Source organism: Electrophorus electricus, chromosome 7 (genome assembly GCF_013358815.1).
Source record: "Electrophorus electricus isolate fEleEle1 chromosome 7, fEleEle1.pri, whole genome shotgun sequence".
In the NCBI taxonomy this organism is placed as follows: Eukaryota; Metazoa; Chordata; class Actinopteri; order Gymnotiformes; family Gymnotidae; genus Electrophorus; species Electrophorus electricus.
In genome coordinates, this window is record NC_049541.1 from 13564795 (window position 1) to 13586569 (window position 21775).

The window sequence follows — 21775 nt, forward strand, 5'->3', positions numbered from 1 at the left end:
CACACATGCACAAACACACGTACTTCAACTCAATTTGTAGTTAAACAACAAAAAAAGAGTTAAACAATCACTATCTGCATTATGTATGCAATCTTGTAATATGAAAATCCCAAGAATTTGCAGGAAAGGGTCAGCAGACACTGCCTGAGCCGCTCGGGAATCACGACGTACATCGCACCAGGAGTGTGCCTGTCACCGTCCATTACTGCCGCACCCGGTGGATGACTGTGTCCGTGAGCAAACTGAGGGAGCTAAACGTGCATCGGCGCAGCAAGGATTTTAAGGAGGCCTAACCCTTTCAATGTCAGCCAGGAACTTCTCTGAGGATCTGGGTGCCGGATGATGGAAAATCCCGACCAAAAGAGCCCCCGGAGCTACAAGCATGAGAGAGGAGGGTGACGAGAAGCGCAGAGCACGGGCGACGCTCAGAATAATGAGTGAACCATCACTTCACCTTTCAGCTTCTGACACCTCCCGAAGCCCTTACTGTAAATCTATGAGAGGTGTTATTGCAATACAGAGATGAATAAATCACACGGTCATCTCTCTCTTTCATACATCTTTAATTGAGAATTCTTCACTACTGAAGGCTTCACTACCTTACGTTCTGGGACATCATCTCTGCCACCACCTTCATTTGAGCAGTAAAACCTCATGTATACATCAGTGGAGTGAATGTGCTATCTCAGTTGTCCGTTTATGTTTACCTTTAGTCTACCTTAACAAAATTTTAAAAGAGGTGGATGAGGTCAGACTACATAAGCCCTGCTTCTGTATTTTAGCTTCTATATTTGTCCTCCTGGACATTACAATTTTGAGCAACGTTCTGAATGTTCTCAGCAATTGAGCGAGGAGCTCAGCAGGCAGACACAAGAACTTCTGAAACGCACTTGTCAAGGCGTGGAATGGTGTACGACACGAAATCCGGTTTGCTGCAGTACAACTTCAGCTGGTCTTTAACAGCGGCCCCACCTCCCATGCCCCCGGGGCTGGTCTCCTCTGCTGCACTCCATCCGGACGCTGCACCCTGGGCCATAGATCTGTCTTAAGAGTGCTGCCAACCAAAACACCTGACTACATGACCAAACCCGTTTGGTTTTGTTTGTATGTTTGTTGTGTTTTTAAACAAACCTACAATGCTTGTTAGTTTACAGCAGTTTTCATGTTTCATATTATTACTGGAATGTTTTTATTCAAGTACACTGTGCTAGGTAAAGATACTTCCATGTATGATGGATTGTACTGTGCTCATGTAAATGTAGACCCAGTTGATTGAAAGCTTTCTGAAGCTAGGTTCTTTTGACCAAGTGCCATGGGTGATGGGCAAAAAGAAGCTGATTTTATGCAGAGAGCTCACCGGGCCCCTAGCAGGCTCTCCAGCCGCTCCTAACACTAGAGGGCTGTGCTATGACATGGACACGTTCATTGGAAGTAAAAAAGTAGAATAATCTGATATGAAAGAATGGCACAGTGAAGCTACTGATGCACACACTCAGCAAGTGTCAGTTTATTTACTGTGATTCATTCTCTCTCTGTCTCTCTATCTCTCTCGCCATCTCTCTCGCTCTCCCTCTCCTTCTCCCCATCTCTCTCCCTCCTCCACCCTCTCTGGCTCTCTCCCTCTCTCTCTGTCTATCACTCCCTCCCTCCCTCTCTCTCTCTCTCCCTCCCTCCCCCGGTGCTGAGGTTAAAGCCGAATCGTAGCATGCCTATTAATAGCGCGGCTGCCTGATCTGCAATTGGAGGAGACTGCATACAAACCATGCCATCTTCTGGCTGCTACACTGCAAAGAAGGAACAGGGCCGGAAGCAGGACCAGCAGAAAGGAGGTCCGCGGTGGCCGGACACCCTCCCCGAGGCCCGGCACCGCGAGCCAGCTCCGCTTGCAGCTCAGCGCAGGACACAGAAACGAAGCGCTGGCGTTTTCGGGTGACCTGCCTTTAAAAAGAGCCTGCCTAGACTGAATCCTGGAGCCACGCGAAATGCCGTCTGTCCGGAATTCCAGTTACAAGTAAGAGATGGACACGTAAAATGCCCTCGTACATGTGGAGATCTACTCGGAGAAGAAAGTATGCTGCCAGTGGCCTCAGTGTCCGCTGCATTTTCTGAAGCAAAACTGTGAACGCAATAGTAGGCAAGCGTTTGGGTGCAGGGAAACCACAGGGCTATCAGGTGTTTGTCGGATATCCGCTGAACGCTGTTATTTCCGTTCATGTAGCTTGTGGAGGCTCGATGGGAAGTTCTGAAAGAAATGGCAACTATTCCCATCGGGCTCTCCCCTCTCCTCTCCTCTCCTCCCCTCTCCTCTCCTCCCCTCCCCTCTTCTCTCATCCCCTCCCCTCCCCTCTCCTCTCCTCCCCTCTCCTCCCTTCCCCTCCCCTCTCCTCCCCTCTCCTCTCCTCCTCTCCCCTCCTCTCCTCCCCCTCCCCTCGCCTCCCCTCCCCTCCCCCTCTCGCCTTGTCTTATCACTCTTTTGTACATGGGGCTGGCCAATTATCCGGGCCCATTCCTCCCACTGTTTGGTGGCCCAGCTATCTGAGCCCTGTGCGTTTCTTCTCAGCCTAAGATCCCCTCATCAGAAATTCTCCTTCCACGCTTGTTTTTTCCACATTTGCTGTCAAGCTATGACTCACAGGTCACAGTAACCCAAGAGCAGCTGAAGAATGAAAGTAGAAGAAATAGGTGTATTCTGAGAATTGTGATTCATGCGCACATACTCACAGCTAGCATTCGCTTGCATTATCACGCAAAGCCTTCTTGAGAAATAATGACCTAAACTTCTGAATTCAAAGTGGAATTACTTTGTATTTACAACCAGTATGAAAGAATATAAATGCTCCAGGGTACTGAGAAAAAACAAAGTTCTTCAAATGCTCAGAGAAGTGTTTGTGTGGTGATGAGATTAATTAGACTTGACTACCACTGGAATTGGCAATCTAAGTTTAAATTTTCCATGTAGAATTAGAATAAGAGTGTACTAATTAGCTACAGCCCTCTCGGCCATTAAACCTTTACCTAGTGACATTTTTAAAATGGCAAACAGTATGTGCATCTCACTCCGTTCCCCAGAGTAATGACCAAAAATGTTTCTTTTCCTGCTGTGTGAAATGAAATGTTCTTGGCCTCTCGTGGCATTTTAGTGACTTCATTTCATCTTCTCATCTAAGTGAAGGGCAAAGGTAACAGATTCTCCGCCCCCGCCGATGTTTTTGGTCTAGTCCGTGCTCAGCTTTTGGAAGAGGCTGGGCCGTTCCCTCTCAGGCGCTCACCACGCTTGGTCATTATTAGTTCATCTTGTGCCTCATTACTCCATCCCAGCAAGAAGAGTCACCAGAAAGCGCACGCATTCAACATTTGCAAATAGCTCTATGGAAAATGATGAAGGCATCAAAGAAGTTTTTGTTCCCCTGTAGACAATAGCAAAGAACCTTTAGAGCCACATGTTCCACCTAAACATCAAAGTTATGATTTCTCCACTTGGACGAAGAAGTCCGTTCTTTTGATGTTCCCTGTAAACTGAAGTGTAGGCAGTGGGTGTGGTCCATCTTTCTGGAGGCTTCTCCATCTTGCTGTGAAACGTACATCAAAGGAGGCCCGCCTATGCTGGCCATGAGATATCTGGTTAGCACTCCTCATGAGTGTTAGATAACTGATAGGATGTTATGCGGCTAGTTTAGTATTCGACTCCTTAAAAGCACACTGAAAATTTAATTTAAAAAGCAACAACCTGGTAATCAGTCCTTCTGTCTGTATGTGGTTTGTCCACAGACCTCGGATTCGTAAGTATATTGGCTGCTATATTTGTGATTTCTACAAATTTAAGGTTTGCAGTGTAGTACTTTTAAAATATGTTATTCAACAATAATCATGTGCCACCATTAAATTGAGTCAGAAGACTGTAAACTTTCTCTCAGAAGGGTTTGGTGCTATCTGCCAGGTGTGCACAGATGTACTGGATAGATACTCCGTGTGTGTCGCTGACAGTGATAATTATGTGACACATTATCACATCCTCCCCAAAAATAATCAGTATTACGAAAGCATATCAAGTGTGGTTGCAAATATAGATTTGTGTTGATGTGTTGCTAGACAAACCCATTTCACCTTGTGTGCCAGTGCTGGAGCCATTGTGCAGTGTCTCCTTGGCCTTGTTTTTTGATACCCTGTTTATGTCACTGCGGCTCTGATTAGGAAGGATTTTGAAAGATTATGTTTGCTGCAAAAACTAGAAAGGTATTATCTGCATTAAAGCAGCGATGCCTTGAGCAACAGGGGAGATCTGGGAGGAAGATCAGATTGCAGAAGGATGCCAGGATTAGAGGAACAGAGGCGTAGACCTGACAGCTCATCAGAGCTTAACAGAGGCCTTATCCCCTCCAACGCAAACTGCAACCGTCAGTCCGCAAACATCATAGATCCAACATCAAAATCAACAGCCTTCCACAACTTCTGACTTAAAGAAATGACCTACACATTTAAAAAAAATGCAAAGTTGCGAGGATGTACACATTCATTTACATTCATCAAGTTACTTTAAGTGGCTCATGTAAAAGATTTATGCCTGCATTCAGTGTAATGTGCGATATAACAAAAAAGATCACCAAATCCGGCTGCTTCTCACCATCTGACAACCCGCTGCCATTGTTTTCCAGTGACCAAATGTGCTGTGCACGCTTCCTGAACCCTGGTCTCCACGGGAGGCAGCTTAGGTTGGCAGTGGCCACAGTGATATAACAGGTAACAGCCTGGCGAGGTGGGACTTGGTTTTAGGCACGACCAAGAGAGCTCAGCCTTTGGCCCGCTGGGCCTCAGGAGAGCAAACATCCCAGGCCAAGCGCACTGCATCGCAGTGAGCTTCTGGGCTCCTTCCCTCGGCCCTGTCTCCACGACAGTGCGCCTTCAGAGCGCTTAGCAAACCAGGACGACTCCCTCTGGGCTCCTGCGCAAACAAGGCCAGCGTAGCCCCAGCAGTGTTCAAAATCACACCTTGCCGGCTGATCTGGGAGCAGTTTCCCTATTCACGCACTTGGCTTACACCGAGCAAAATCGTGTCAGACTTGCTCTTCTGGTGGGTAACCACTGGGTCTCAAAGCGCTCTGCACAGAGGTGCACTGACCTGGCTGAGCTCACTGACGCTCTCAGTCTGCCTGCACGAAGCGGTCATTAAGGCACAGCACTCACTGAGGCAGTCTGCCAGACCCAGATTAAGCCTAAGATTAGACTAAAGATAATATGCAATGGTAGCTCAATATTGGAACTACATTTTAGACATCCACATCTTAAAAAAAAAACACCCCTAAGTCAAAGCACTCTTTAATTTTTGGTGCTCTTGAGTGGTGCAACACAAAAATGTTTGCCCCATCATTAGGAGTTTGTTGGTTTGAGTACTGATGATGCCAGAAGTCCAGGGGAGCAAAGCTGACATGGCTCTCTGGGTGGGAGGAATGGCATTACATGGTCCCGTCATTCGCTGCAACACGAGACAATCATAGATGTGCGCTTGTGGGCAGTTAGCAATGTCCTCCAAATGTGTTCAGCTACCATGTGTTGCGGCATGGGTAGTAACCTGCCATTCACTTTCTTGGTGGAAGCAAGAAGCTTCACTTTCAGGAAACACCTGAACCCTCCATAATTGTATGATAGGGAAAGCTAGCTAGCTAATGGGTGGGAATTGGCATAAAGACTAAAACAGGGGGAAATTGTGTAAAATGCATAAACGTTATACCACTCTAGCACTCTAGGTCAAATCATAGTCATTCTATCTACTAAGGTATGTCTGTGATGCAACTTTAGTTTGATAAGCTGGAACAAACTTTCACTGCCTTACCACGTACCGCTGCTCTGATGAAAATGTATTCATCGGCTCCCCCGTTTGAAAGCTGCCAGAGGATTCCTGTCTTTTTGGGCCTGCGCGATAGTCCTGAAGTCCCATAGGCTGACATACGCGCCGTGGGCCATGAAAGCTGGTCCCCAGAAAAAGGACTTCGGCTCCATGCAGCAGAGAGGAAGACAGGATAAACGATGCAGCTGGGGGTCGTGGCAATGAATAAAGCCCCCACCATGAGAGGGGACCGACACTCGGGAAAGACACCGCAACGGTACACCAGAGCTTGTCATACTGCTCTGCTAATAAACCGTCCAATCATTGGCTTGTGGGACTGCAGGCCCCTCCGACGACATCATTTCACGCTGAGAATGCTGTAGGGTCTGAATCAGCATTTTTGGAAGAAAAAGACCTTAGAGACCATAACGAATGTTATTATTTACCTCAGAGACCACAGTGAACGGTATTATTTAGCTTTAGGGGACCGCAGGCAGTGGTTAAATGCCTGCACAACTGTGGAATTACAATATTATCTGCTGCAGCTGCAGTTAGGGCAGCTTCGTGCTGCACTTTCTGTGCCTCTCCATTTCTACGCAACGAGATGACAAGCATAGTTGACCTATTAAAAGCTGCCAGGCTGCCTAGCAAACACTAGAGGCCGTGTTAACGCGGGTCTGAGCATAAACACAAACTCTGCTTTTGAGCCTGGAAAAAAAAATCCTCTTGCCAGAAAAAGGCACAACGAAATCCAATCAATTTTTTAAAGGGGGCTTTGAAGTCATTGTGGTTCAGCATGGGGAAGACATTGCTTTTTCTCTCAGACCCGCAGTTTCCCTTTTAAGGCCACCTCAATAATGCATACACAGTGAAGTGCTGGCCTAAAAGAATATGCAAATGACTTGGGAGGGAGAAGGGGTGTGTCTGAAAGCAGGACACTCCTTTCTTCATGCACCCAGCTGAACCTCCATCTGTAGTTGCCCAGTGCATAAAGAGTAGCATTTGGCTAGTAGAATTTAGACATAAGCTCCATTCTAGTCAGACCTAAAACATAACAGATGAAGGGATCAAGGTTTATAACATGCTGTTTCTGTTATGTTCTTGCCAAAATTTAGTCCCATACACCTTAACGAAATCTGAAAATATGATTAGAACAGCATTTACCTATGTGGCACCTTTTTTTATCTTATATTCTTCTCAATAAATATGACATTCTGATAACTTTTTGTGCTGCTACATTGGAAAATTCAGTCTTTTGGTAATGTCTGTATTGCAGAGCGAGTCTATTGTTTGTGGCTGAGGAGAGAAAATCCTTGACAAGCACTTCCTCACCCACACACTCCGGGAGGGAGGAAGCACAGGGTGAGGGAGAAACTAACAAGCAACCCTGCCTGAGAGACTGGCAGTAAATAAAAGTATACTTGAATGGCATTAAAGCACTCCACACGCTCACTCGTGGTTAAAGCATACCTAATTTGCTTGAGAGAGGCAAAGACTGTGATCAACTGACCAAATCATTTGTTGAGGTGCAGAATGCACTGTATAATCCTTATTTGACAACACCACTGTTCCCTTCATGACTCCTACCACCTGTCTAATGATTAATGGATATTTCGCCAGCTTCCTTAATTCATATTCCATTGACTAGAGCAAAGGCCAGGATCTCATAAGGTCCAGCTAACGGGAAACGCTGACTCCCAGGGTTTCTCTGATGGACATAAGTTGAGCACAAAGATTGCAAGCGCTGTCTCTCAAGGCATGCAGGAACTGCTTCGTATAATTACAGCGCCAGGGCTTCTCTCCGCAGTGGTGATTGTTTCTTTCTGTGATCATCATCCTCCTGCCTCATCGCCAAACACTCTGCAGATCATCCTATTCCAGCAAAGCATGGCAGCGCCTATGCTGATTATTTCTCAATTCAATTGTGCAAGAAATGGATTCCTACCCTTCTGGTCCTCTGAGAGAAAGAGGGTGAGACAGAGAATGGGGAGAGGATGAGGTAGGGAGATTGAGAGAGAGAGAGGGAGAGAGAGAGAGAGAGAGAGAGAGAGAGAGAAGGAAAGACAAAAGGATATCTTTGGGAGTGAACAAAAAAAGAGTGGTGGAAGACAGACAGCAGGCAGACAGATGAAGTCATCTTTAAAAATGTTGGCCTGCTCTAATAAAGTAATCCTATAGGTCAACTAACGATCTAATCTTGTTACCTTCTTACTCTCTGCCCAGGGAAGAAAGCCATTGTCATACAAGGCCTCAGACAATACAGTGTCGATTCAGGCACTGACCTCAGACCTATTTCTGATTTCAGATGGTTTGCAGAGGTGCAAAATTACCCCATTTCAGTTTGATGAAAGCTTTTGTGTTTTGCACTAAAGTCGACTTTACAATAGACATGCCTGACAAATCAAAGAAGATAAACGCCACTGTCTCCAGGTACTATTCTTAGTGATGAAGCATCTGAAAAAAAGAATCAGGAAAAGAAGACTTTTAACATCAGATCACCGAAACCGGCATCCATAGAAATGTCTCGATGCCTCAAAGACTGAAGAAACACATTCCTTTAGCCTGCGATGTTGCTGTGACCTCTCCGATTGTTCTCATTAAGGTGTCATCGAGCCACCTTCACATGACTTGACGGGTTTGAAGGCAGTACACAGCGTCTGGATTGGACCCCGGTGAGCCCGATGCTGTTATGCCCTGACGGCAGCAGGTGAAGTAGGTTAGCAGCACAGCGAGCTCCTCCTGGAGATCCTGGCAGCCGGCAGCCTAATTCAATCAGATGCGTGGTGCTCCTTACAGAAGCCTTTAATTAAACATGCCTCAGACACAGATGCCGCAATATATTAGGCCCTCTTGCCTTCCCGCGAAGGAAATACGACTTTCATGAGAGCGCCTTCCCTCCCCATTAAAGAGCAATGCAGATAGCAGTCAGGGGAGAAGAGCAAAAAATGAATAGTTAATCAGAGGGAAAAGAAGTCACCCTCAGCTAAATTTGTTTTAAATATTAAGTCAAAATCAATGAAGGCCTTACTTAAAAAAAAAAAAAAAAAAAAAAAAAGGTTTTCAACTCAGCAGCATTTTTCCTGATGGTGTTGCCTTGGTTACCATCAACACAATCTCAGGGAGAACGCTAAGGAAACAGAGTGGGTGTGCAGGGCAGAAGAGCTCTGGGCTGAACGATAAAGCGCCCCAGCTAGCTGAGGCTCGGCATGCTGACACTGCGCGACCACAGCCGTCCCGCCAGGTACCCGGGCCAGACTGGGGTCCACCGGGCTATCGGCTAGGCGAGATGCAGCGAACTGCTCGAGAGGAAGCAGGTACATCTGCCATAATCCCATATCTTCCACCTTTGCCACTACCACACCTGAGTCCCTCATATTTCATTAAGAAAAAAAAAAAAAAACACCAAAAAATGTTTGGTCATCTTTCAGTCGTTCTCTGGCAGCCATGCTGGTCTTGCCTTTGGAATGCCTTTGCACGGGTTCTGTTGCTTGCTAGCTGCTGCGCCGTGGTTGGCTCGTCTGTGAGGCAGAGGGCTGAGAAAGTGAGGGGTGACAGCTCCCTGACCCTCTGCCTCTGTTATGTTCACACGTGCATGCTAATGCTACATAAACGTACCACTTCAAATCTTTAAAAGGGGGGGAAAACATTATTCATCGATTCGGAAGAACTTGGCCATTCATCCATGACTCAGCCTCTGCTGTATGCAAAGTGAGAGAGAAAAAAGTTTATACCATTGAAAATCAGTGAATAAGTGACTGGGGTCTGAGACAGAATATGCTGCTGTGATATTTATGGTAAAAAAAAAAAGAAAGAAAGAAAAGCTTTGTTTAAGTTCATTAAAAGCAGGCTTCAGAATAAGGCTGTTCTCTATGGAGTCCCTGGTCACCAAGCTTCTATAACTGTCGGCCTGTGTAATTACTATAATATGGGTACTAAGGCCAGGCCTCATTCTGATATAGCACTTCACCAGACTCTTGGAAGTGGCTGACACTTGTCCAGGGGTCTTGCTGCTTGACACTGCACAAAATCCGAATTTCAGAATTCTGGTATATCAAGAACACAGCCATTAAGTATCAGTTCCAGCTCTGACACATGGATCAGTGTAGGTTTGCTTTCTTTGAGGTGAAGCTGACAGGAGGAAATGCATGAACTTAAAGCTTCATCGGGCCGCAATGGCAGACTCTGTTGCCATAGCGTTCCACTAGTCGGGTTAATTAAATCTGGATGAACTTTGCAAATATCAATTTTGCCAATATAATTGATCACACATGCTCTGTAATTCATGGGGGGGGGGGGGGGTTGTGAGAAAGAGGAGTGCTCTGAAGCCTAAAAATGACAGCTGAAATAGAGTGCAGCTGGTGTGATTGTTTATTCCAGTTGATTGCTGAAAAGAGAGCACTCAGAGCAGGCTGCAGCTAGGAGCCTGAGCGAGGCCTTGCAAAGCCAAATATAAACTTCAAATGAAAGACAAATGTGAAATACAAGGTACTCGCAGACAGACATGAAATCATTATAGCAATTTCCAAAGCCTTTTGAACATGAAAATCAAAGCACTTTTGTGCCTCTAGGTTTTAAGTAGTTGTCCTAAAGACAGTCCGAGAGAACCTAGCTGTCTTGAAGGCTGTGGTTACCTTGCTTACCTTGACAAGTTCAAGCAAAAAAAAAAAAAAAAAAAAAAGGTTTCCCAGATTATGCTCATCATGCAGCCTCCATACAGTCACACAATTTGTGTGTTTTTCTGCAACTGTCTACCGTCTGCTGTACCATCAGACTTTCATTGTTCACTAGTTTCCCAGTGTAGTTCTCTCCACACAGAATAAAGGGCACTTCTTCATTATGCTGACTATATGATTAGAACAAACCAATTACCACTCCAGGCTACCGCTTTGCCTCCACAACAAATAAGACAACAAATGTTTTGACTTTTTTTAATTTGGTATCCCAGCACGACTCACCATGCTCTCTCTCCCTCTACCAACTCAATCTGGCCATAGTACTGAATATTACAACGTATATTACAAGGTCCAGCAGGTCCAGGCGGCTGCTGCTTGTGCCATTTCAGTCTGTTGACACTAATGCTGTTTTGCTCTGTGTATCTCTTGCAGCACTCCTGTACCTGCTCCTCTTTCCTACATTATGGAGCTTTGCGAGATGGGAGCAGAGGGGAAAACCCAGGCCCTTTCTAACATAACTAACTGGTTAGGTTAGTCTCTCACTGACTACTGTGACCCTGGCAGCGCAGCCCCAGAGTCCACCCATGCTGCGTGTGCGCCATCCACATGCGTCTCCCTGCTAGGAGGATGAGTATCTGTCGGCCTCTGATACAGCGTGAGAGAAATCCTCAGGACCTCGAGGCTGGAGACTCTCTCCATCTCTTGCCATCGCGTAGGACCCAAACCCAGTTTGTTTTACACACAAAATGCATTTGATTTGGTCATTACAGTCTACTCTCATAACCTATCAATGGAAATGGTCTACACATACACCTTCAGGCTTGAAGCACTAGCTTTCAAAGTGCCATCAAGTGTGCTACAAACCTACAAGGAGCTGTTGGTAGTATGAGATATGAAGAACGGGTCCGCAAGCTAAGCATTTACTTCATTTGATCTACCAAAGAAATAACAATAATAAAAAAACACTTAAAGTTGCTCTGAGATCTCTGACCTGAAGTCTAGTATAATTTAGATGGTAAAAAGGAAATATTTTCTAAGCCACACGGTGTAATGTTGTGATCACAAGTTCACAGCAATTGTGGTGTTAATACAAAGCTCCTCTTATTCCCAAATATATTCTCAATGTGTAAAATCATGTCGCTTTTAAAACTCAAATGAGCTGTAAAGTCTGATGCTTTGCATTTTCATTAGCCAGACATGATGCATATGAAAAATTACAGTCATATATAAACAAGTATTAGTCTCCATGACTTAGGCTAGTCTCAATAAACCAAATGACCACTAGGTAACAATGTTGTGATAAAAATAGAGTTGTTACCTAGCAGCTATAAAGTAGCAGCTATAAACCACTACAAAAACACACATACATTGATGTACATAATCTTCTTGTTGTTGTTGTTTATTTGTTTGTTTAATATAAAATAAAACATTAATGAGAAATGTGAAAGGTGATTGTGGTGAGCGTCATGATAGTCTGACAGTAAATGTGACATTTGACCAATCAAAAAAAAGTTCCGCTCTAAGTGCTGATCCAATATTTGGATTAAATGTATGTATGGGCCTTCTCCAGTGATAGCAAGAACTTACGAGAACAAGATGGTAGAACCCCAATCCACTCTGATAACAAGAAAGAGCAGTGAAAGTTTGGAGGAATTGAGAAAGTTCATGTGTCACAGTGAAACGTCTTTCACAGTGAAACGGAACAGCTGGAGGTCTGCATACAGGAGCCCTAAAGAAAACCAATCATTCGAGTGCTCAGACAGTGATGTTTCCAGGCCTGTTCATCGTTCTGTTTTAGACGTAGACAGGTTGAAGTTATTGGAGCTTGTCATCCATATATCTTTCTTTCCTCTTCAGGCCACTTGCTACTGCCCTCTGCTGAGTACGGTTCCTTCAGCCACAAGCAAAGAATCTTCCACATAGCACACACAATGTTACCACCGAGTCTTACCAGGGCAACTGGGAAAACCCTCACTCCATGGAAGCTGCTAGTAATTAAGAGCAGCATTTTCCCGAGCCCTACCATGTTCCACCACGAGGAAGCAAGTGCCAATTAGCAAGCTCGGGCTGAGCCTGGACCTCCTCCCACTCATTCACAGCTGTATGCCTTCTATAATCCTGTTTATTGTACAAACTAATAAGCTGATAACAATAACAATCTGCAGCCCCGATTTTTGCCACTTGCAAAGACCTCGCTTACACAGCGCACTGTGAACGTGTAGCATTAGAAAGGCTGTTTTTTGAAGTAGTACCTTAACAGATAATATTCATTTGTGCATGCATGAGAGAGAAAGAGTGTGTGAATGAGAGAGAGACAGAGAGAGGTAGGGAGGGGGGAGAGAGAGAGAGAGAGAGAGAGAGAGAGAGAGGGAAGTGGGGGAGAGAAAGAGAGAGAGAGAAGTGGGGGAGAGAGAGAATGAGAGAGGGAGGTGGGGGGAGAGAGAGAGAGAGAGAGAGAGAGGGAAGTGGGGGAGAGAAAGTGAGAGAGAGAAGTGGGGGAGAGAGAGAATGAGAGAGGGAGGTGGGGGAGAGAGAGAGGGGGTGATGGAGGGGTCTTAGGCTGGCATGGCAGTCAGTGCGGGTTAATTCACTGTCGCTTTGCTCTCTCTCTCTCTCTCTCTCTCTCTCTCTCTCTCTCTCTCTCTCTCTCTCTCTCTCGGCTTGCCAGCAGTACCACATCAGCACTTTTAATATGACTCCCTGGAAATGAGTGGTGCACAATAATAACCAGCCGTCACGCGACTTCGAAAAGAACAGACATGCATGCATCCGTCATCATTAGAATGAGAACACCGCACAAAGAACAGGTGCCTTGCAACCTGTTTATGACACAATTCCATAATTAGTTCTTTGAAAATCAAGGGAAGAGGAAGTAATAAAAAGAAAGATCTTTAAAACATCAAGTTAAGCTCTTGCTAAACTCACCCTGCCTTTAGTTAACAGCGCAATAGCGCACCTTAAACTTCTCACGGTTGGCGGCTACAGTGACCTTTCTCTGGCAGCAAAGACATACATGAACTATCTTTCTTCTCCTGCTAATGACCAGCACTTTCTCATGCAGCAATATGGGCAGATTTGATTCCTACAGGCTTTAGATACCATGAAGACAGACAACCTGACACCACCAATCCACCCACCACCTCTCTGTCTTCATCTCTGTTCTTCTCTCGCTCTCGTTTCCTCGCTTTCCCTGAAGAACTCGAAGCAGAACCTTCACACAGCTCTCCTAATTAAGCTCTGGAACTTTGTCGCGGGGCCTTTCCCTGCGCAGTGATTAAAGGGACCTGGCAGACAAAGGGGGGATTGGCACGGCCAATAGAGCTCAGGGACAAAAGCAGCGAGATTTATAGTCCTGGGAGAGTTCAGGAAGAGCCAAGCACCATCCACCGCACCACATCTCTCAGGGTGACATTTGGATGCCCTTTGCTTTCCCAAGCCTCCCTCAGCATAGCTCCCCCCATGGCGGCAGGTCCCCAGCCGGACCCGCACGCAGGCCCGAGACTAGGCTCGGCACCAGCCCGCGCTTGGACAATACTCCCCCGGGTGAACTCCTCCATACGCATGCTACTTGCCTTGCTAAGTGGAGCCAAGCCAGAGGCTCCCCGCCTCCCCCGGTGGAGACCCTCGGCTGACCTTTTTGAGGGTGGCAAAGTGAGGACCTGCCCTTTGAATGAATGCGGCAGCGCAGAGTGCACGCCAAGCAGACCACGGATACACATGGCGACGAGCGTTCATGCAGGAACATACTTTGGAACTCTCTGACATACATGTTCCAAAGATAAATCATGCATTGCATCACCCTCATTTTGCTCCAGAGTCCAAAATGCAAAGAAATAACCTCTAGGACTATCAGTAATTCAATTGTGGTTCACATTGAAGAGAAGCTTATTGTAAACAATAGGAATAGAATGCAAAAGGAAAACAGATCCTTCTGTTTGTCTACAAAACACAAAACTGAGACAATGATGCAGCGCCTGGAACGCTGGTGCCCCAGAAAAGGCTCTGATGCTCCTCTTGTGTGAAGGAAAACAAAATAAACATCTAATGAGGTGTTTAAGGACTGAAACTGTTCTAGATGGACACAGGGAGGAAGTCCACTGATGCGCACGGTATCTTGCGTAAACTCCAGCAACCACAGAATCATTCTGCCACCTTCTTCGGAGTGGCAAGATCCAACCTCATGACTATAGTATCCACAATTCCATTATAACAAGCATGGACACACAATAATGAAGTCTGCAAGGGCATTAGATAATGCTGTAGTTTTCTCATACAGTATTGCACCCCTGGATCTAACCGGTTTCAATAACAACTAAATACTACCTCTCCACATTAGCACATCATTAGCACTCCAGGTTATGCTTATTTTGTTTCAGATTTTCTGCAACCTTTTCCAAGCATAATGCCATCTTAACAACATGTTCATGAAGAGATTTGGCATGTAATACAAAAGAATAGGCTTTCTATACTTCACTCCGTTAAAATCCCACGCATCTCCCATACCTACTTAATTTCATACTTTAGGAAACAAAACAATTAAACAGGGCACTGGGTGAATGATAAACTTTGTTTCAATCGGTGCCCTTCCTCAGCCTTTGCCCACCCCACTGCCATATCTAAAAAAGGCAGCTGGAGAAAAAGCCGTTAGTAGCCTGACTACCCAGGCTGACTACCCAGGCTGACTAACCAGGCTGATTCTTGTGACCTTTCACCCTGCCCTAGCTGCTACTGGGGCCTGGCTCCCACAGGACTGGGGATGATGTTACCCACAATACTGACACCAGCCCTCCCCTGCCCAAACCACTGGCCTGGGAGCACCAGGCCAAAATCATTTGAGTTTCATAGAGACTACTGATACTGAATTATAAAGGTGCGGTTGCCATGGTCAGCATTTCGTAACTCCAAGAAAGATATTCTTTTATTCTGAATCTTTTATTTCTTTGGTGAATAATTACTCCCTTGATGGGACACTCAGACACAAGCCACAATGAAACAAAAGTGCTGACACAACACGTACTTTAAGTCATACATCTTTCTAACAACAATACAGTAACTACTGATATCAGTAAAACCTTGGATTCTCTCTGTATTCCAGCTTTAGAGATGGAAGGCATCCCACCCAGCATTAGGAGTTAACCCAGTACTGCGCAAAACACCAACCTGTGATTGCAGTACTCTGATTTTGCCAAGAGGCACGTTCTGACCTAGCCTTGCTTGTCCTGGGGCCAGATCTGACCAATCACTGGATTTCTAGCAAGCGCTGCTACAGGTGAGACTAGCCAATCATGTGCTTGCAAGAGCCAAGCTGTCTTCAACTTACAACATAGCTCCAAGCAAATACACCCTGACAGGATGCTGAATTGCTTTCAAGCAAAAAGACACAAGCCAACTTGGTTATGTACTACTGCACAAACCAATCCTTGAACAGACAATCCATACATTTGAAAAAGAAATTCACTACCCTCTAAATTGGTATTACTTCTTTCTTTCCTTGCCTCTGGTCTTGTTGGTTAGACTGAGACACTTTTTATTTGTTCCCATTTCCACCTTCTCTATTTCCCTTCAAACTCCACCCTCTTTTGCTATTTCTCTCTCTCCCCACTGTCCTGTTTTATATATTCTCTTCTGTTTCTTTTTTGCATTTACCTTTCTCATTATGCAATCCGTCCATATTCTCAAAAACATTACTTTCATCACTGACACCACCATAATACCCACGACATCCCAATTACAGCACAGAAAAACCCTAAAACCAAGACTAAAACCAGAGCAGTTGTTTTCACATTAATACCCAAGGATCACTTTCAGTTCTAAGCCATCACTTATGTATAAAATAAATATGACAGCAGTTAAAAACGCAGAGCTCATATAAACATAATGCAATTAAACCTCCTTTTCATGCTGCATGAATCAGGCATGCATGAGAACCACTGCAGCTCAGAAGATAACCAAACTGCTGTAGTCCAAGGTTCCAAAGACAAAGGAGAAACAAGCAAAGGAATAAAATCTAAGTCCAGTACTTTCAGGAACTTCATTTCAGTGATGCAACAAGGTGTAAGCATTCTGGAACTTAAAAAACCCTCTTTGTTCACATGCTTTTTAAATCATAAATTGCAACTGCATTCCATAATTTTGCCTAAATGAAAAATAAAAAATTTAAATTTCCAATACATTGAAAAATGTATAAAGAAGATTGGCTTGCGGTCCCTATGGGAAACATGGAAACAAGATTATGTAGACTTCAAATTTGTAACAATAATGAGTTTTAGATGTTCCATCTTTACCTTCAAATCTGCTAATATAGTCACAATGTAGCCAAACGAAATGTTAGCAGCCCTTCTGTTAAACAGCTTACAGCAACAGCACATACAACATGTGAGTCAGGCAACAAACAAACCGCAACTATAAGGTGAATAGAGAAAGAAAGACGCTAAAAAAAACTCTAACAAGTTTAACCTAAAATTGGTTTTAGGGCAAAATCTGTGTTTTTCTGCTTACTTTTTGAAAGCTGTGTATATTCCCATTTTGTATACTGTTTGGAAGCAAGTCTGGCAAGGCAATCTGTTGTCTGAAAATCACTGATACCATCAAATGTCTGCTTCCTGTCACTGATCTTAGATCTGTATCACCAATGCAAGTCACATTTGCCTAAAAATATTTAAATGGTGCACTATAGTAAACTATTCATATATATATTATACAAGTGCATCTCTACGCTGGCTTTGCAACTTAACTAAACTCTGCCATATACATTTATAGTCCATGTCCATTCTTTCTAGTTGTTTTTTATGTCATGCAGGTTCTGGCCACATCCAAAATGCTGTGCACAGCTTGCCCAATATTATCAAGATGCCAAGATGGTATCTGCTTTAGCCTTTCCAGCACTGGTAACTAAAAATTCAGCTATAGTTGTGCAATAATAATAAACATATTCTATATTCATATTTGAGAAAACGAGATCAAATTCATATTCATATTCGAGTGCCAATAATTTCCTTTTCTTTCAAAATTTTACTATATATATATATATATATATATATATATATATATAAAGTAAAAATAAAAATGATGAAATAAAAATAATGTAGCACAAATGGCTGCGTATAGAAGAAATAGTAGAAAAATCACCTGCTTGCAGGGAACTCCTAATTTCACTCACTAGCCTGTAAAATGACCTTGACTGGGACTATATTCAATATTCTTATTATTTTAGAGGACACTGTGTGATCCTGAAACTGTAATCATTAAAAAAAAAAAAAAAAACTTCTGATATGTCTTGGCCTTATATTATTCAAACCTTTATTAATTACATGATTCATATTTCTAATTAGGCCGTACAGGCATTAGCAGTTCAGCCGAAGCATTCGCTTATCAAACCATTTTGCAAGTAGCTTGCATCGATTCGCTGACTATATCATGTACATAGCTGCTGTTCTGTGAAATACGCATTTTGTCAGGCAAAGTCAACGGAATCATTGGTAATTAGTATATTCTTCAGGTGCTTTTGTGCGGAAGCGTTAAATCTTTACGTGAAGAGAAATGTAATACTCGACGGTCGAAACAACTTCCTTGCTACCCATCGTGCGAAATGGGGGAGCGGATAAAAGTGGAGGTCATCGTTTGCTGCTAAAAAGAAATGTGTTCTCTAGTAAACATCCCTTGTGCAGTGCTGACTCGCCTTTTCTCTCTCCCTTTACCTCCCTTCCCCCTCCTCCAAAAACAGCATCAAAGCAATCAAAATGGTAATGTTCGGCATGAATGAGACCCATCCCCCTCCACGAAACTCTGCAGACTTTTTCTCCATGTTAGGAAGAAACCAACACCCCTTCTCTCACAAAATGGAAGCTTCCACTATCAAACTGAAGAGCTTTACAAAAACATTACAATAAATAGCTTCCAAACGCCGATATATTATTCTGTATATCACAATAGACACGAGTGGCGCAAACAGAATGTTTATAAGCAGTCTTATTCAAATCCGTTTCGTTTGAGATTTGAAACACGTTTAATTGCAGAGGACAAAAATCAAGGCGCTGTTCCAAGTGCTGAAAACTGCATTCCAAAGGAAACGCGATCGATTAAACTTATAGGAAGAGAAACGCCTCAGCTACACAGACGATCAAACACATACGAATGACATATCTGGGTTATGCATTGCACTTTATCGCACTGTAATGTTCCTCGTTGCAGACAACGCAACTTCGCAAAATGAACGAGTACTGTAGAGCGAGGATGGTGACTTTAAGCGGTATGGCATCTGATGGTGGTGCTGAAAAATAGCTCCCCTCTTTGAAGCGGAAGAACTCGATTAGCCTGCGATCAAGTGCAAACGTCCGAACTCTGTTGTTCCAAATAAGTCTCGCCGAACCAAACCTCAATTTAACGTAACAATAAAGTTAATCGTGTAGCACCGTTTGATTCGGGATTGTAAAAAGTGAAAGTCTTCTGCCGAGATCGAATCAAATGCTACCACGTCGTCATGTGACCAAGAAGAGAAATAATAGCCCAAGACTGACAATAAAGTATCGAATAAGTACATGTAGATTATATAAACTTAACATTCCGCACAGTTCATTTGCGAATGTGCCAAATATCAATAGTCTGATGCAAGTCGTCTAAAAAAGTGAACGCCGGATACTTGAAAGCACCCTTTACTACTCTCCAGAAACATGTCGACCTACTCAAAATGGACGCTAAATTTTTCAACATTTCATGTTACACTAGAGTATCCAGACAAATTCGATATGTGCGTAAAACATTTGTTCAGTCTGATTACTTTACTAAACCGACATTGCGATAAATTCCAACACTTTTAAACCATTTTGCGAGGTCAGTTTTGTCGGAAACATATAGACTAATATAATAGAGGACTACGTCGCGACATGAAAAATGATCACTAATCATTTACTGTTAAGGAAATAGGCATTATTTCTTACTTGTTTCTCGCTTAGAGCTGTTATTCTGCTTTGCCTGTCGTGTGGTTGTTTCTTAAGCTCTCCATCCTACAATTGAACAGAACATGATCAGTGTTAAGTATAGAGTAAAAAGAACCAAAATAGCAAGTGGAACAATGCCCGTGCTGTCAAAAGTTGAAGTGATGCGTTTTTTTCTCCAGCAAAGTCACACTAAGGACAACGCAGAGAAAACGACGCGAACTACGTGGGGTAAAGAAAACAAGGCGAGATTTATGCTGATAAAGTTTAAGTCGCACACTCCCCTGTAGCTGCCTTATTTTGAGGTCGATTACAACAGTGCAGATATAGACATTTACCTGTGGGTCTTGCTTCATCTGTGCAACTAGTTTCTAAATGGAAAAAAAGAACGAAAGCTGTATCACAAAAGTGTTTCAAGTTATTATGTTAGAGAGAAACAAAGCGGCGAGCGTAGCCTACACAGCGAGTCAGTTTCTTGCACCTCATAAATATTCAAGTCTCGTTCTGATCGCTACACAAAACCACCGCATTATTAGACTACTAGAAATCCTTGTGGCTCTGAAAAAACGCACGACACCACCAAAGTACACTGAAAAAGTACATTAAACAATCACAACTCAAACTATATGCTATGGCGTCACCAGACAGTGAAGTGCAATATTAGCGCTAGAACACTTATTCCTTCCGAATTCTAACCTAGAACGTTTGATTCCATCAGATTCTCCCACCAGCACAGTGGGTTAAAATAGCAGTAAGGGTATAGTAATAACAGCCCTCGATGTTTCATTTACCTGATGACATTGGATTTCCACTTTCAACGCCTCTTGAAGGCCTTGTAGTTCCATGTTCCGACTTCAAAAGCACTTTTCCTGTACTTTCGATTAAATCAGCGCGAAGTTTCTGTATAATAAGATTTTTTAAAAGCGACAATAACAATCGAAAGAAGAACTACTCAGGCTGCAAAGCAAGTTCTCGCTTCTTTACTGGGTACAAGACTCATCACTCACTTCACGCCAGTGCACAAAGTGCTTTAAAGAAGGTGGAAAGATTTCAGCACTTGGACAGATCCACTCCATAAATAACAACTTGAAGACGTAGACGATATGTTTCATCGATATATTTTTCTTTTGCTAATTTTAAATAAAAAAAGGTGGACTATATTTTGTCCGAGTCCGCGGCTTGATTTCACTTTGCCTCAGGAAAAGTTGCGCTTCGGTTGTCAATGCTAATTCGGAAGTTCCCGGATGGAGCAGTGAAAGAAGAACAGAACTCTCCCCTCGTCTGTCTACCCCCCCCCCCCCCCCCCCCCGCATCTCTCTCTCACACACACACACACACACAAGCACACGCTCAGTCATGCGCACTCCCGGAAATGTACAGGCGGACGGTAGGATAAATAATGTTACAAGGACAACTCTTCACGAACCATTTCAGTTTAATCAAATGGATGTCACATTTTCCAAGGTGTAGAAAAACTTAATATTGTATGTCCAAAGTTTCTGTTTCTGATTATCTTAAAAAGGGTCTTGCTGCTGGAATTTTTTATTCCTATTTTGTAATAGACTATAAAAAATTAAAGTCATTGCTAATGCCTGCAAACTTAAATATAGAATTTTATTTTGATGACCTAAATGATTCTGCAAAGCAATCTTAGTTCACCATCCACGAAAAGGTTTGTTTGAAATTAGATTTCCATTATTTTTTAAAAACTGGTCTATTTAGGTTCAGCTGAATACCAGTGACCAATACTCGCAGTTATAATGTGCTAACAACAGTTTATTATTATGACTATCTGCTTTGGTATGCAAAATATAGGTCGCCTTACCCCTTTGTGCATTTTGATTTGGGTTTAGGCCCATCTGCTTAAGTAGTCTTATCATTCCTTCAGCTAATATACATCAAGCAAAAGTGGCTCAAGTGAATAAGTTATGCGTCAGATATCAATATGGGCAGTAAGTGGTGCACAATGGCCTGTCTGAACCATTTAAAGGCGGATTATGTTTGTGGGGAGATGCACACCCCCCTCCTCCAGCCCACTGTCCTTGGGGCTGTTCATTACTTTTGTCCTCAGTATTCCCCACCTCCAGCCTAAATTAACATGATTCCCCTCCAGCTATTAAGATGCAAATATATGCATCCCAGTGCCTTAACTTTATCAGCACAGTTTATTACATCAGTGTTAGAGTGAACATTCTTTGTACAATACTATGGAGTCAATGAAACTTAGTTTTCTTTTATTTTTCTATCCTTTCTTTTGGTCAATTCGACAGGGCCCATTTTAAATCTCATTAACATAAGCATACGTATGTTCTTCGAGTCTCTAACACAGTCTAACATAAACAATATTA

At 43.5% G+C, this 21775-nt stretch overlaps 1 protein-coding gene across 1 annotated transcript in view; it reads right to left on the minus strand.

Annotated features, from left to right (window-relative positions):
- The window catches only part of phf21b (PHD finger protein 21B), a 62799-nt gene extending 42396 nt beyond the window's left edge, over positions 1 to 20403 (minus strand). The window contains exons 1-3 of the mRNA XM_035527749.1: positions 20219 to 20403; positions 19766 to 19798; positions 19431 to 19496 (exon numbers count right to left, since the gene is read on the minus strand). Coding sequence (XP_035383642.1) covers positions 19431 to 19496; positions 19766 to 19798; positions 20219 to 20272 — 153 coding nt within the window. The 5' untranslated portion in view covers positions 20273 to 20403. The remainder of the gene's footprint in view (positions 1 to 19430; positions 19497 to 19765; positions 19799 to 20218) is intronic.
- Between the last annotated feature and the right edge of the window lie 1372 nt (positions 20404 to 21775).